Source organism: Pan paniscus, chromosome 9, assembly GCF_029289425.2.
Source record: "Pan paniscus chromosome 9, NHGRI_mPanPan1-v2.0_pri, whole genome shotgun sequence".
NCBI lineage: Eukaryota > Metazoa > Chordata > Mammalia > Primates > Hominidae > Pan > Pan paniscus.
The window spans coordinates 74,828,717-74,845,832 of NC_073258.2; the positions used below are offsets into that span (position 1 = coordinate 74,828,717).

The window sequence follows — 17,116 nt, forward strand, 5'->3', positions numbered from 1 at the left end:
GTCGCCCAAGCTGAAGTGCAGTGGTGCGATCTCCGCTCACTGCAACCTCCACCTCCTGGATTCAAGCGATTCTCCTGCCTCAGCCTCCCAAGTAGCTGGGATTTCAGGCATGCGCCACCACGCCTGGCTAATTTTTTTTTTTTTTTTGAGACGGAGTCTTGCTCTGTTGCCCAGGCTGGAGTGCAGTGGCATGTTCTCGACTCACTGCAAGCTCCGCCTTCCAGGTTCATGCCATTCTTCTGCCTCAGCCTCTGAAGTAGCTGGGATTACAGGTGTCTGCCACCACGCCCAGCTAATTTTTTTGTATTTTTAGTAGAGATGGGGTTTCACCGTGTTAAGCAGGATGGTCTCGAACTCCTGACCTTGTGATCCGCCCACCTTGGCCTCCCAAAGTGCTGGGATTACAGGCGTGAGCCACTGTGCCTGGCCTGTTCTTATTTTTTTGAGACAGGGTCTTGCCCTGTTGCCCAGGCTGGAGTATAGTTGCATGATTATGGCTTACTGCAGCCTTGACCTCCTGGGTTCAAGAGATCCTCCCACTTCAGCCTCCTCAGTAGCTGGGACCACAGTCATGCACTACCATACCTGGCTAATTTTTTAAATTTTTTGTAGAGACAAGGTCTCACTATGTTGCCCAGGCTGGTCTTGAACTCCTGTGTTTATTTTTTAATACATGGGGTCTCGCTGTGTTTCCCAGGTGCTGAATTTGAACTCCTGGTCTCCAGTGATCCTCCCTCAGCCTCCCAAGTAGCTGGGACTCTAGGTGTGATCCACCATCTTGTTTCTTGTTTTTGTTTTTAAATAACAGCTTTATTAAGATAAAAATGTGTGCTATGTGCTAGTTACTTTACATATATTATTTCTAGTATCCCCCCCAAAAAAGTCTATACCCATTAACAGTCACTTTCCACCCCCCAATCCTAGCAACCACTAGTTTACTTTCTAGCTCTGTGGATTTGCCTACTTTGGACATTTCATATAAATGGAATCATAAAATACGTGGCCTTTTGTGTGACTTCTTTCACTTAGTATAATGTTTCTTTCTTTTTTTTTTGAGAGTCTCACTGTGTCGTCTAGGCTGAAGTATAGTGGCGCAATCTCGGCTCCTCACTGCAGCCTTCACCTCCCAGGTTCAAGTGATTTTTGTGCCTCAGCCTCCTGAGTAGTTGGGATTACAGGCGCCTGCCACCACACCCGGGTAATTTTTGTATTTTCAGTAGAGACGAACGAGGTTTTGACATGTTGGCCAGGCTGGTCTTGAACTCTTGGCCTCAAGTGATCCTCCCACCTCGGCCTCCCAAAGTGCTGGGATTACAGGCAACTTAGTATAATGTTTCTATTTGTTGTTTTTATCAGTACTTCATTCCTTTTTGTGGCCCGGTAATACTCTGTTGTATGGATATACTACATTTTGTTTATCCATTCATCAATTAATGGACACATATTTCTAATTTTTGGCTATTATGAAGGAAGGAGATTTTGATGGCAGGATAGATGGCATGAGAACCAGCTGCTGTGGGGAATGGGAGGGGTGAAAGGATTACAAAACTGCTGAGTTTAGAAACATGAATTGGATTGGTGACAGTCGGCACAGTTGTGTTCTTTTCTGGAGCAGTACTCAGCAGCCTGCATGTAGGAATGTAGAAGGTAAGTGGTTGGATTGATCCTAGTTCTGCTATTATATAGAGAAAACCAAGGCTGAGGTCATTTTAGTGACTTCACAAATGTAGAGAAGTCAGCTGGGCGGGGTAACTCACCCTGTAATCCAAGCACTTTGGGAGGCTGAGGCAGAAGGATTGCTTGAGCCCAGCAGTTCGAGACCAGTCTGAGCAACATAGTGAGACTCTGTCTCTACTAAAAATAAAAATAAAAATAAATAGCTGGGCATGGTGGCATGCAGGCTACTCAGGAAGCTGAGGCGGGAGAATCACTTGATTCTGGGAGATAGAGGCTGCAGTGAACCATGATCATGCCACTGCACTCCAGCCTGGGTGACAGAGCGAGACCCTGTCTCAAATATTAAAAAAATACATATATATACATCCACAAATGTGGAGAAGTCATTGAGTGATTGGTTGAAATGATGCCCCATGAGGGCCAGACTTCTTAAGGCAGTTGGTAAACACAATAGGGAATCATGGAGTGGGATAAAAAGTGAAGTTGCTTCAGTTCTGTTTTTGTGGCATCTTTCTGAAATAGTGCTTCATGATACTTCCCTGTGAAAAGCGTCTTTACTAGGTCTTCTCTAGGCCAAACTTCTACCCTAGACTTTGAGTTTCTCTGGGATTTATCCCTCAACTATCATTTCCATGACTGCTATTACCAAACTGGTGTATTAATTGATGACTCCTTCCTTCTTGTTCTTTTTGACTTTCTTTTATTCTTTTTTTTTGAGATGGAGTCTCTGTCACCCAGGCTGGAGTGCAATGTCGTGGTCTTGGCTCACTGCAACCTCTGCTTGCCAGGTTCAAGGTATTCTCCTGCTTCAGCCTCCTGAGTATCATAGCTGGGACTACAGGCACGTGCCACCACACCTGGCTAATTTTTGTATTTTTAGTAGACAAGAGGTTTCACTATGTTGGCCAGGCTGGTCTTGAACTCCTGACCTTGTGATCCGCCCACCTTGGGCTCCCAAAGTGCTGAGATTACAGGTGTGAGCCACCATGCCCGGCTGACTTTCTTTTATTCTTGATATGCTCCTCCTTGACTTGGAGTTTTCTTTCCCCTATTTTCTTCCTAGCCAGCTCCTATCTTTCTTTGAGGCTCCTATACTCTCTAGAAAGCCCTCCCGGCCTGGTTGTGGTGGCTCACACCTGTAATCCCAGCACTTCGGGAGGTTGAGGTGGGTGGATCACCTGAGGGGAGGAGCTCAAGACCAGCCTGGCCAATATGGTGAAACCCCATCTCTACTAAAAATACAAAAATTAGCCAGGTGTGGTGGCACGTGCCTTTAATCCCAGGTACTTGGGAGGCTGAGGCATGAGAACTGCTTGAACCCAGGAGGTGGAGGTTGCAGTGAGCTGAGATCACGCCATTGTACTCCAGCCTGGGCGACAAGAGTGAAACTCCATCTCCAAAAAAAAAAAAAAAAAAAATCCCTCCCACTCTTGTGTGAATCCATGATGATTTCTGCTTCTCTCCTGTAACTTCAGTTTGGCTCAATATTTATTTACTGAATAATAAATGAATGTAGCACCCTGCTAGACTTAAGGACTTCACAGTCTGTTGGGCAAGTCAGACATGTAAACAGTGTGTTATGGGCTGTTATAGACATGAATATATAAGGTGTAGAAGAAGAATGGAAACAGTTTTTGACTTCATTCTATCATCTGCGTGTGTTTATGTGTAGGATAGTATCTTAGCCCATATCTCTGCAAAATCAGTATTCTACTTAGGCAAATTTTACAGGTTACTGAAGCTTAATTCTTTACTATGTATTATGTGTATATACTGTAGATAAATACATGTATGCATACTGATCTTCACCTTTCATCCTGGAAGAATTACATTTCACAGCCAGTTACATCAGGTTGAGATCACTCTAAAAGCCCTCTCTACAAATGCTGTATCAAATCTCTAAATCTTTGTTCTTAGCTTTTAGTCTTGAAAATGTATTTTAGTCAGGCCAGGTGTGGTGGCTCACGCCTGTAATCCCAGCACTGTGGGAGGCTGAGGCGAGTGGATCACGAGGTCAGGAGATCGAGACCATTCTGGCTAACATGGTGAAACCCCATCTCTACTAAAAATACAAAAAATTAGCCGACATGGTGGCAGGTGCCTGTAGTCCCAGCTGTTCGGAGGCTGAAGCAGGAGAATGGTGTGAACCCAGGAGGTGGAGATTCCAGTGAGCTGAGATCACGCCACTGCACTCCAGCCTGGGCGACAGAGCAAGACTCCATCTCAAAAAAAAAAAAAAAAAAAAGAAAATGTATTTTAGTCTTGAAAGTGTATTCCCTTTCAAATTAGAGTTTAGTGCTATAGTGTGTATGTTTGACCCCTCCAAATCTCATATATATACAATTTAATCCTCAGTGTTGGAGGTAGGGCCTAATGGGGGGTGTTTGGGTCATGGGGGCAGACCCCTCATGAATAGATTAATGTCCTCCCTGGAGAGTGAGAGTGACTGAGTTCTCACTCTGTTCTTTCCTGAGAAAGCTGATTGTTAAAAAGATCCTGGCATCTCCCTTCTCTCTCTTACTTCCTCTCTCACCATGTGATCTCTGCATACACTGGCTCCCCTTCTCCTTCTGCCATGAGTGGAAGCAGCCTGAGGCTCTCATCAGAAGCAGATGCTGGTGCCATGCTTCTTGTACAGTCTGCAGAACCGTGAGCCAAATAAACCTCTTTTCTTTATAAATTACCCAGCCTCAGGTATTCCTTTATAGCAACACTAAACAGACTAAGACACCTAATCTAATTCTCTTTTTACTTCACCTGACTTTTAACACAGGTACCTGTTTTTCTTTCATGGGCCAATTTCATGGGTATACTATTTATACAGATGCCTGAATTGGGTCTTCAAAGAGAAAAATAATAAATTTTTCTTATTTTTTGAGACATGCTTCTTTTGTACCATATAGGGAAACCATCTTTGTATGGCAGCCTAACTTGTCAAGGAATTGGCCTAGATGGCATCCCAGAGGTTACAGCTTCAGAAGGATTTATTGTGAATGAAATAAACAAGGTATGTTTTTATGTCTTCTAGATGGCATGATATTTAAAACTATGGTAGTACCCAAACATCTACCTTAGATATTTATACTATTATCTGTGTATCTCCACTTCATTTGTATGAGAATCATAGTTTTTGCTGTCTGTGAGTGTCATTGGTATTTTCTATTGTAGTTACATATACTTTTAAGTGCCATCAGACTTCCTCTTACTTCCCTTATATCAGCTCTGATAATGCAAGATGCATGTGTAATTTAAAATTTTCTAGTGGCCACATTATAGAGATAAAAATAAACAATGAAATTGATTTTGTTTTGTTTTTTGAGATGGAGTCTTGCTCTGTCGCCCAGGCTGGAGTGCAATGGCATGATATTGACTCACTGCAACTTCTGTCTCCTGGGTTCAAGCAATTCTCCTGCCTCAGCCTCCTTAGCAGCTGGGATTATGGGCGCCCGCCACCACACCCAGCTAATTTTTGCATTTTTAGTAGAGATGGGGTTTCACCATGTTGGCCAGGCTGGTCTCGAACTCCTGACCTCGTGATCCACCTGTCTCGGCCTCCCAAAGTGCTGAGATTACAGGCATGAGCTACCATGCCCAAGCAAAATTGATTTTAATAATATATTTGATCTAACCCAGTATATCTAAAACATTATTTCAACCTGTAAATAATACTAAAAATTATTAGAGATATTTTACATTTCTTTTTCTTATTAAGTCTTCAAAACTCCATGTATATTTTACTTTTACAGCTTATCTCAGCTCAGACTCTAATTTTTATTAGAAATACTTGATCTGTATTTAGGTTTTATAAAATTTACAGTTGAAAATATAGATGCCCATATCCAAGTAGTTCTCAGTTGCCTGATACGGCCATTACCTACTACACTGAACAATGTAGCCTTATAATCCATATCTGGTGAGGCCTTGATGAAGAGCCTACATTAATCGTACTTAACAGTTTTTCTTGTTTGTCTTTGAGGTGAGTAGATGGGTAAGCAAAGCGTTGGAGAACCCATGATTTGCCTCTCCCTACTCATTCTGACTGCTGCAGTTAGTATGCTCTGGTGAGATGATTCCGTAAGGGTGGACCAGCCTTTTGTTTCATTTTTCATTTTTTGTGTAATTAAACTTTTTAGTTATAAAAAATATTTTGGGTATACTGACAAGAATAGAGAATACTTTGTTTTTTACATAAGATTTTTAGCAAATGTTCATTCATTACTCTCTTTGGGCCAGGTAGTAGGCTACATGTTATTATATATTTTATATTTGTTTTTCATAAACAGCTATGGGTATTATAGGTATCAGAAGATCTAAGTCTTAGTTAACTCTGACACTTATTAGCTGTGTGATTTTGGACAAATAACCTAGTTCTCTGAGTCTCAGTTTCCTCATCAATAAAGCTGAGATCCTATTCTACCTCCTAGAATGGTTAATGGGGAGTGAGACTGCATGTGGATGAATCTATAAAATACTACAGAAGTTAGTTTTGGTTCTTTTACCATAACAATCCTGTGGGATTGGCATTTTAAATTTCCATTTTGCAGATAAGCAAACAAACTCAGAGAGGTTAATTAATCTCTAATAATCAAGGACAGACTGTATGCTGGAATTGAAACCCAGTTCTGTTGATTCCAAGTTTAGCACTACCATGCAAGCCTACGTTTTTCCCAGGTGTTTTGGCGCAGCCTGGGTGCTGACTTCTTTCTTCCCTTCATACTCAGACCTGGATACAGTCTTTATCACTTCAAACATGATTGCTAATTTTTGCTGTGAACCTGCTGAGTGGGTTCAGACAGTAAGTGCTTATGGTTGAACATTCATTTGTTTCCTAACTGCCATGAGTCACTTTGCTAATTTGATATTGCTACATTGTTCTCTTAAACAGTAGATCTGTCATTATGCTTAAATGTCTAACCCTGGAGCATAAAAATGTTTGACTTAGAATTTTATCTTAGTGCAGCATACTCACACTTTTTCCCCTTGGATTTTGTCTGTTCTGATCTCTCTTGCAGTTTTTCTTTAAAATATTTTCATTAACAGCATGATTGTCCACTGCTAATGTTGGAAGATATTTTAACATTTATCTTCCTTTGTAGTCTGTTTGTGGATTAAAGATTGATTTGCAAGACTGCAAAGTAGGAGAAAAGTACTGATTATTGAAATCTGTCACATAGCTCCAAAGAAATGAAGTCTTCTGAGAGCAAATCCAATTCTTACAGAGGCCCAAACACTAAGCTTTTGAAGCTCCTTGCATCCTTGCTAATATGAATATTCAGCCAAGAGGATTTAGCTGACGCTTTAGTTTCTGGTACAAGAGGCAGTTCCAAATCCAGGCCAGCACTCTTGCAGCTATATGGGCTTTATCACACAGTTAGAAGCAAAAACTCATTTAATGAAAGGCCTGCAGGCAGCCAGGCATGGATATGCTGGCTAAGAAAGTGCTGTTTGTGTAGATAGTCTAATTGTCATTTTAAAGGAGTAGATGATCTGTAAAGAGCATACTGATTCAATGATGAGAATATTTTGACTTTGAAACCATTCTTTCTAATGAACTGTGAGGACCTGTGCTTGTTGGATATAAAGAGGTTCAGAAAATTTTGATTATTGAAGACATTTTCATTGTCCTGAAGAATTACCAGAGACTTTGAAGTACTACTGCAGAGATAAAAGGTTAGGGGTCATTTGGTGAGTGCAGCTCCTCAGTTCCTTATAGGAGATCTATACTTAAGTGATAGTATTGGTATTATGCTGGTTAGAGTAAGGGACTGTCATATTGCAAGAGTCCTTGAGGGAGGGTTTACCAAACCTTTTTCTTTTTTTTTACCTCTACACATGCTACCTTCAAACACCAATATTCTTACCTAAAATGGTTACAAATGGCCCTTAGCAAGTCATGTCTCCTGAATCTAACATCTAGTTCTAGGTATACTTTCCTAATATGCCACCAGTGTTATCTTCCTACAGTAGTTGAAAGACAGGTGATAATGACTAGGTAGAACACATGGGGCATCAAAATATAGCTGTGTTACAACAACCAGTCTCTGAACATGTACAGTCAATTTAAGTCTTAGGAGGGAATAGGCACCATAAGCCTGACCCAGGCCTACATATTTTATGGGTGTCCCATAATTTACTTTACCAATTTCATCTGGTCATTGTAAATGTCAGTAGTCTAACATTCTCTCTAAAAGTTCTTGTAGACAGCAAGTTTACTTTTAGACTTGTCTTTTAAGACCTAGGTTTGGGGGATGGTGTTGAAGAGTTTCCTTATATCTCTTTATGTCCTTTTTGCACTGATCCTGTTCCTTGCCCCACTGCTAATTGAGAGTATTGGTATTAGATTTTCTTCTTAAAACTAATGCTCTAATGCTTATTGGTTGTATCATATCGTTTGTCTGTCTTCTGTGGAGCAGCTTATTTCAACACAAAAAGATAATGGCATCTTAGCAATACCAAATTACACTGTAGCCCTCAACAGTTTAAAAGGACTGCTGATCTATGGGGGAGGGATAGTTTTGTGGGGTGGGAAAGGAGAACGAGAGAGGGTACACTGAGAAGATGAGAATGTCCTGTAGTCCTAATGTTTTCTTTAAGAGGCTTTAATTATAATACATTGGAGGAGTTTTACTGATGAATCTCATCTTTTCCTCTTTGTTTAGAAAAGCATTCATATTTCATGTCCAAAGGAAAATTCATCTTCTAAGTTTTTGGCACCATATACTACTTTTTCCAGAATTCATACAAAGAGTGTAAGTATTTTGATAAAATGAAGAGAAAATGTAATAGCATGTTAATTTTTCATTTTATTTGCTTGTCTAGTGCTATAAACATATTCATAATTAATATGTCTTTCATTTACTTTGCATTGTAAGATGATACAGCTGATGAAGTCTGATGTGTTTGGCAAAACTGGTACTCTAGTCCACATAGAATATGTGTTCAAATCTACTCACTGGTCATCTTAGAGATTATATGAAATTTCCTTACATATGTTTTAGGAGAGTTACCAGCTTTCAGATAATGATATAATACTTGATGCTTGGCTAGGTGCAGTGGCTCACACCTGCAATCCTAGCACTTTGGGAGGCAGAGGCAGGAGGATCACTTGAGGCCAAGAGTTTGAGACCAGCCTGGGCAACAGAGTGAAACCCTGTCTCCACAAAAAAACAAAAATTAGCTGGGCGTGGTGGCACATACCTGTAGTCCTAGCTACTCAGGAGGCTGAGGTGGGAGAATTTTTTGAGCCCAGGAGTTGGAGGCTGCAGTGAGCTGAGATTATGCCACTGCACTGCAGCCTGGACTCTGTCTCCAAAAAATAAATAAATAAAAATAAATTTGTAATAGTTGATGCTTATATAATAATGCTGCTGCTCATATTTTATTCCTTTTCCTATAGGACAGGGATATTTTCTCAAAATTTCAAATATACCACATTGAGGAATAATTTTCAAAGGTCTTTGTGATAAAGGCTTTTCTACTACCATGGGCTTCTTGGAAGCAGAAGTGAGAAATTGCTAGATAAAACTGATTATGTTGAAGCCATTCACTTCTTACTGTGTGGTACGTTTTTTAAAAGAGCAATTTTTGGCCAGGCACAGTGGCTCATGCCCGTAATCCTAGCACTTTGGGAGGCTGAGGTGGGTGGATCACTTGAGCTCAGGAGTTCAAGACCAGCCTGAGCAACATGGTGAAACTCTGTCTCTACAGAAAAATATAAAAATTAGCCAGACATGGTGCCACATGTTGTAGTCCCAGCTACTCTGAATGCTGAGGTAGGAGGATTGCTTGAGCCCAGGAGGTTGAGGCTGCAGTGAGCCATGATCATGCCACTGCACTCCAGCCTGGGCAACAGAATGAGACACTGTCTCACCAAAAAAAAAAAAAGAAAGAAAGAAAAAGAGCTATTTTTTACCCTTATTACAAAACAGATATATACTTAGTGATGAAAATTTAGGACATGTAAAAGGAGAATCACTCATATTTCTGTATCCTAAAGATAACTGTTAGGAACTTTTGTTGTATATCCCTTTTAAATAATAATCATAGTAGTAAAGCTCACATTTATTGATTGCCTACTATGAGCCAGCACTGTGGCAACTCTACATATCATTATTTTACTTAATACTCTGTCTTTTCCTTAAATATTTTACCAAAATGGGTTTTTATATTACATGCTATTTTATAACTTGCTTTTTGTTTTGTTTTGTTTTTGTTTTTGTGATGGAGTCTCGCTCTGTTGCCCAGGCTGGAGTGCAGTGGTGCAGTCTCGGCTCACTGCAAGCTCCACCTCCCGGGTTCACGCCATTCTCCTGCCTCAGCCTCCCGAATAGCTGGGACTACAGGTGCCTGCCACCACGCCTGGCTAATTTTTTTTGTATTTTTAGTAGAGACGGGGTTTCACCGTGTTAGCCAGGATGGTCTCAATCTCCTGACCTTGTGATCCGCCCACCTCGGCCTCCCAGAGTGCTGGGATTACAGGTGTGAGCCACCGTGCCCAGCCTATAACTTGCTTTTTATTACTTAATTATATGTCCATTATTCTATGCTGTCTTTCAATGTATCCTTCTAAGAGCTGCATGGTATTCTATTGATGAGTTTACTATAATTTAATTTAACAGTTTTATATTACTGGACATTCAGGTGTTTCCAGTTTTGTGATTTTGTATTTTTATGAATACATTTATAGCTAAAGTTTTGCTCCCAAAGATGGGAAGAAATTAGAATACATTTGTAAAAGTGGAATTGCTAAGTCATAGGGTGTGGGAATTATAAGGCTTTGGGTGTGTTCTAATGCATTGCCGCTTAACTGATTTATAGAGTCAATTGTTGCTCTTCATTTCCTCTGTAAAACATACCGTTAGGTTGAAAGTTTATCAAGAGTCAACTGTAATGCCAGTTATATTATTTTTGAAATTATATAAATTAATTAAATCTTATGTTAAATCAATAAAATGTGAATGTGAAAAGCGGAAAGCAGTTATTTATTTGAAAACTAGGCTGGGCGCAGTGGCTCATGCCTGTAATCCCAGCACTTTGGGAGGCCAAGGCAGGTGAATCACCTGAGGTGAGGAGTTCAAGACCAGCCTGGACAACATGGCGAAACCCCGTCTCTGTTAAAAATACAAAAATTAGCCAGGCGTGGTGGCGTGCGCCTATAATCCCAGCTACTCGGGAGGTTGAGGCAGGAGAATCGCTTGAACGCGGGAGGCAGAGGTTGCAGTGAGCCAAGATTGCGCCATTGCACTCCAGCCTGGGAGACAAAAGTGAAACTCTGTCTCCAGAAAAAAAAAAAAGAAAGAAAAAACTAAAGGTGGGTGCGGTGGCTCATGCTTATAATCCCAGCACTTAGGGAGACCCAGAAAGGAGAATCACTTGAGCCCAAGAGTTCAAGACCAGCCTGGACAACATAGTAAGACCTCGTCTCTACAAAAAAATTAAAAGTTAGCCAGGTATGGTGATGCACATCTGTAGTCCCAGCTAGTCGCCTGGCTTAAAAGTTTTTATTCTTATTTTTTGTAGCGGTGGAGTCCTGCTCTGTTGCCCAGGCTGGTCTCAAACTCCTGACTTCAAGCAGTCCTCTCTCCTTGGCTTCCCACAATGCTGGGATTATAGGTATAAGCCACTGTGCCTGGCCTTCATACATCATTTTTTATTATTTTCTGCTTTAACTGAGGGAGAAGGCAATTCACCTCTTGGGAGAGTTGGGAATGCCGCTCACCTTTTGAGAAGTAAGTCATTTTAAAAATCATTTACAGGCTAGGCACAGTGGCTCATGCCTGTACCCAGCACTCTGGGAGTCCAAGGCAGGAGGATCACTTGAGCCCAGGAGTTTGAGACCAGCCTAGGCAACATAGTGAGACCTTGTCTCTACAAAAAAATAAACAAAATAGGCTGGGTGTAGTGGCTCACACCTGTAATCCCATCACTTTGGGAGGCTGGGGTGGGCAGATCAATTGAGGCCAGGAATTCAAGACCAGCCTGGCCAACATAATGAAACCCCATCTCTACTAAAAATATAAAAATCAGAGGGGAGGGATAGCATTAGGAGATGTACCTAATGTTAAATGACGAGTTAATGGGTGCAGCACACCAGCATGGCACATGTATACATATGTAACTAACCTGCACATTGTGCACATGTACCCTAAAACTTAAAGTATAATAATAAAAAAAAATCTACTAAAAAAATAAAAATAAAAAATAAAAATCAGCTGGGCATGGTGGCACACGCCTATAATCCCAGCTACTCCGGAGGCTAAGGCACAAGAATCGCTTGAACCCAGGAGGCAGAGGTTGCAGTGAGCCGAGGTTGTGCCACTGCACTCCAGCCTGTGTTACTGGGCAAGACTCTGTCTCAAAAAATAAACAAAATTAGCTGGATGTGGTAGTGTGTGCCTGTAGTCCCAGCTGCTCGAGAGGCTGGGATGGAAGGATTGCTTGAGCCTAGGAGGTCAGGGCTGCAGTGAGCTGTGATTGTGCCATTGCATTCCAGGCTGGGTGAGAGAGTGAGACCATGTCTCAAAAACAAACATAACTGTGCTCCTTTTCTATTTCTTATTCTCTTTTTATTTGAGCTTACTGAAAGATGATTCGTCCATTTATTAATCACCTACTATATTTCAGCCAGTCTTCTAGATACTGAATAAAATAAATAAAACTGCCCTTATAGATCTTACATGCTAGAGGTGTGGGACTAGACGTGATTTGCTGATGACTTGGATGTTAGGTATGAGAGAAAAGGAGGAGTTGGGATGATTCAAAAAATTTTGGCCTGAGAAGTAGGTGAATTGTGTTCCATTTACTAATTGGAGGAGGAGGAGTTGTATTGGGATGGGGCAGGGGAAATAAAAGTTTTCTTTGGACATGTTCAGTTTGAGGTTTCCAGTCTAGCCTAGGTGTTCACTGCCTACCAGCAAGCAATTGGATAGATACCACCTGTATCAGGACAGAACCTGAAGTATGTTGCTTACAAGTAAAGGATCCACTACTAAGTTAGCAGTCCTTTTATTCCGAGGAAGCAAAATAAAGAAGAAAAGTCTTAGAAAATGTTAGAGTTGATGGATATATCCCTATAGTTCTTCCCAAACTTATTTATTATGGTTTAATTGACATAGAACAAAGTAAAATGGAAAGTTGGATAATTAAAGCCAAAGTCCCTACTTTTTTCTTAATAACTTATGTGGGAATTATTGTTGCTGGGAATGTGTCTGGAATTGCATATCTTGGTCCATCATTTCTGGAGCATTTGCAGCTGGTTGTTTTTTAATAAAAGTGTACATGTATGCATGTGTATAAAAGATTTGTTATTCTGATAATGGCTTATGCATGAAGTGATTGCTGATACTGAAATTACAAAAGTGAGGCTGGGTGCGGTGGCTGACGCCTGTGATCCTAGCACTTTGGGAGGCCAAGGCAGAAGGATAGCTTGAGCCCAGGAGTTCAAGACCACCCTGGGCAACATAGGGGGACCCCATCTCTCCAAAAAAAAGTTAAAAAATTAGCTGGACATGCCAGCCCATGTTTGTAATCTCAGCTATTGGGAAGCTGAGGCAGGAGGATCACTTGTTCCTGAGAGGTTAAGGCTGTAGTGAGTTGTAATCATGCCCCTGCACTTCAGCCTGAGCAACAGAGTGAGACCCTGTCTTAAAAAAAAAAAAAAAAAAGAAACTATAAAAGTGAGTTTGGAAAACAAAAAGTGAATCTGAAATTTCTCTATTCTTTATTCTGAAAGATCTATATCTGTATATTTTCTATAGCTATACCTATATATAGGTATATGTGGAAATATCTGAACTCTTGAATCCTCCTGGTGCATCTTAGAACATTATCTTTTGTGTAAGTGGGTTCCTAAGAATTAGGAGAGGTATCTTAATTTTCTTTTTATTTTTTATATTTACTTTAAAATTTTTTGTAGAGATGGAGTCTCATTATATTGCCCAGGCTGGTCTTGAACTCCTGGGCTCAAGTGATCCTCCTGCCTTGGCCTCCCAGAGTGTTGGGATTACACAGGTGTGAGCCACTGCACCTGGTCTTAATTTTAAAATAAAATAGCAGGGCTGGGCACGGTGGCTCATGCCTATAATCCCAGCACTCTGGGAGGCTGAGATGGGAGAATCACTTGAGCTCAGGAGTTTGAGACTAACTCGGGCAACATGGCGAAACTCTGTCTCTACCAAAAAATACAGAAATAAGGTGCAGTGGTGTGCACCTGTAGTCCCAGCTACTCGGGAGGCTGAGGCAGGAGAATCACTTGAGCCTGGGAGGCAGAGGTTGCAGTGAGCTGAGATGGGGACATTGCACTCCAGCCTGGGTGATGGGAGTGAAACTCTGTCAAACAAACAAACAAACAAACAAATAAATGCAACACATGGAAACTATGGAAATGAAATGGGGGTAGGGAAAACTTTTTAGCTGAAGCATTAGACTTCAGATGATTAGAGGAATATCTTTTTGTTTGAAGAAGTAAAAGGTGTTTACTTCAGCCTTGTTGGGAGGTTGTTGATGATAACTCAACCTTTACATCAAACACAAGTCCTTTTGTTGGGAAACACAGGCTTCAGGAAGTCTTGGAAGAGTGAAACAAGGGAAGTTTATAACATATTTCAAGGGAATAAGAGTATTTCATTATTTCTAACACATTGTTTGTTTTCTCTTTGAACAGATAACATGCCTGGACATTTCCAGCGGAGGAGGTCTTGGTGTGTCTTCTAGTACTGACGGGACCATGAAAATCTGGCAGGCTTCCAATGGAGAACTCAGGGTAAAGGATTTGGATGTACTTTTAGGTCTTAAACACAAAGGGTGGTCTGAGAAGCCTTGGACTGGGACATGGAAGGAAGAATGGCCCATTCTAAAAATGTGGGACCACTCTGCATGTCAGTTGATCTCTTTTCTCCCATTTGTGTGTTTCTTTTTCTTTTTCTTTCTTTTTTTTTTTTTTTTTTTGAGACAGTCTTGCTGTGTTGCCCAGGATGGAGTGCAGTGGTGTGATCTCAGCTCACTGCAACCTCCGCCTCCTGGGTTCAAGCGATTCTTGTGCCTCAGCCTCCCAAGTAGCTGCGATTACAGGCATGTGCCACCACACACATCTAATTTTTGTATTTTTAGTAGAGATGGGCTTTCGCCATGTTGGCCAGGCTGGTTTCCAACTCCTCACGTCAAGTGATCTGCCCACCTTGGCCTCCCAAAGTGCTGGGATTACAGGTGTGAGCCACCGCTCCTGGCCTCTCAGCCGTTAATTCGAGAACCTTTCTCAAGCTCAGTGATTTGGCAGAACAGAGTGGGGCTGGAGCAGTTAAGGAGCCAGACCAGTGAAGGTCTAAGTGGGTGTGCCCTTGTTTTTTAATTGCCTTCAGTGATCCATTTCCAAGACAGAATAGCTTGGCTGTTAGACTGAATCTATGGCTGAGCCTCCAACCTTTACAAAGGATTTTAAACAGAGATGAGTGAAAAAGTCCCCAAGCCACCTCAGCTCTTTAACTAGACCTAGAGATGGCTGTGAAAGCCATGGAATTCTTTTTTTTTTTTTTTTAACCTAGGCTTTGGGGTGTTTTTACATGGAATTCAGTTCTATAACCTCTATAGCTGAATTCGAGGAAAGAGAGCCAACACCTTTTAGAACACTGCCTGCTAGACAAATGAGCTAAGAGATCCTTTGGATATCCTTAGTTTTAAAACCCAGCATGTGGGTTTAGCATGTAGGTATTTCATATAAGGGACCAGAGTATGGGAGGTAAGAGAACATCAAGGGATGGACAAGAGAACTAGCATGGAATTTTCTTTTGTTTTTCCAGAGAGTATTGGAAGGACATGTGTTTGATGTGAATTGTTGCAGGTTTTTCCCATCAGGCCTTGTGGTCCTGAGTGGGGGAATGGATGCCCAGCTGAAGATATGGTCAGCTGAAGATGCTAGCTGCGTGGTGACCTTCAAAGGTCACAAAGGAGGTATGAAGTGTGGTTTCTCCAAAAGGCTTCTCTAATGATCCCCAGAAATGAATCACTGAAAAGGTAGAAACAAGCTAGTTATTCACAAATACACAAATAATTCATCCAGCTGGGCATTTAGATGAGCTGCCATTTCCCTAAGGACCAGAAATTCCTTTGCCACACAGTCTTTTTATTGCTATCTTGAACTGTCTTACACAGTTGGTTTGATACCTAAAGCCTTTTCCAGCTGGGTGCAGTGGTGCATGCCTGTAATCCCAGCTTTAAAAGTTGTTTTCTACAATTGATAAAGGAAAAAAAAAAATCCTCTCCAGGAAATCGTATACTTGTATGCTGGGAAATAGAGAGAGAGAGTGAGAAAGAAGGAGATGTGTCTGCATTTTCTCATATTAGTCTTTTTGGCTGAGGGAACAGTAAAAGCTGGGTGGCTAATGGCTGCATCATCAGACATTATAGATAGAGCTTGATGATTCCCATAGATTTAAATTACAGTTCGTGTTTTAAAAATGGATTAGCCATATAACCAGTTAATATCAGATTATAGAGATACAGTGGGAACATCTTCCCTTTGTAACTGAGTTTTGTGGGGAAAAAATATTATTTAGGTATGTTTTATCCTTAATTGGAGTATTAAAAAGGAGATAAGTATGCTATTCCTATTTTACAAGTTTGAATATTTTAAAAATATGTGATAATATCCCCACATAATTCCCTGATCCTTCTTCTGGAACCATAATACATATTGCGTGTACCACTCATTTGGGAATTAATTTGTATTGCCCTCTACTTCTGGGATTTTTAACTCTGTGTTTTTGTGAACCTCAGTACATTGTAACTTGTGTGTGGAGATCAAGTTTTAAGATTTTTTTTTTTTTTTTAAGATGGAGTTTCGCTCTGTCGCCTAGGCCGGAGTCCAGTGGCATGATCTCAGCTCAGTGTAACCTCTGCTTCCCAAGTAGCTGGGACTACAGGTACACGCCCCACACCTGGCTAATTTTTGTATTTTTAGTAGAGATGGGGTTTCACCATATTGGTCAGGCTGGTCTCAAACTCTTGACCTCAGGGTGATCCACCAGCCTCGGCCTCCCAAAGTGCTGGGATAACAGGCATTAGCCACTGCGCCTTGCCTTTTTTTTTTTTTTTGGTTTCGCTTGTTGCCCAGTCTGGAGTGCAGTGATGCCAGCTCGGCTCACTGCAACCTCCCCATCCCAGGCTCATGCGATCCTTGTGCCTCAGCCTCTCAAGTAGCTGGGATCACAGGCATGCACCATCACATCCAACTAATTTTTGTATTTTTTAGTAGAGATGGGGTTTCGCTGTGTTGGCTGGGCTGGTCTTAAACTGGCCTCAAGTGATCTGCCTACCTTGGCCTCCCAAAGTGCTGGGATTACAGGTATGAGCCACTGCGCCTGGCCCAAGTTTTAAGTTTTAATATTTCTTTATAACATTTTGCCAGATTACATGCTGATGTTTTAGCAAACACACACATTAACCT

General features: G+C 41.2%; 1 protein-coding gene across 8 annotated transcripts in view; it reads left to right on the top strand.

Annotated features, from left to right (window-relative positions):
- The window catches only part of PAAF1 (proteasomal ATPase associated factor 1), a 48,292-nt gene that overhangs the window by 5,674 nt on the left and 25,502 nt on the right, over positions 1-17,116 (top strand). The window contains exons 3-8 of one of the 8 annotated variants that reach the window (XM_034933354.3): positions 4,258-4,326; positions 4,581-4,684; positions 6,314-6,472; positions 8,337-8,426; positions 14,339-14,437; positions 15,471-15,621. In XM_034933354.3, the coding sequence (XP_034789245.3) occupies positions 4,290-4,326; positions 4,581-4,684; positions 6,314-6,472; positions 8,337-8,426; positions 14,339-14,437; positions 15,471-15,621 (640 nt within the window). In that variant the 5' untranslated portion in view covers positions 4,258-4,289. Of the gene's footprint in view, positions 1-4,155; positions 4,327-4,580; positions 4,685-6,313; positions 6,473-8,336; positions 8,427-14,338; positions 14,438-15,470; positions 15,622-17,116 lie in introns of those variants that run through there. The other 7 variants (XM_034933353.3, XM_055094643.2, XM_057299199.2 and 4 more) reach the window with 7 other exon arrangements.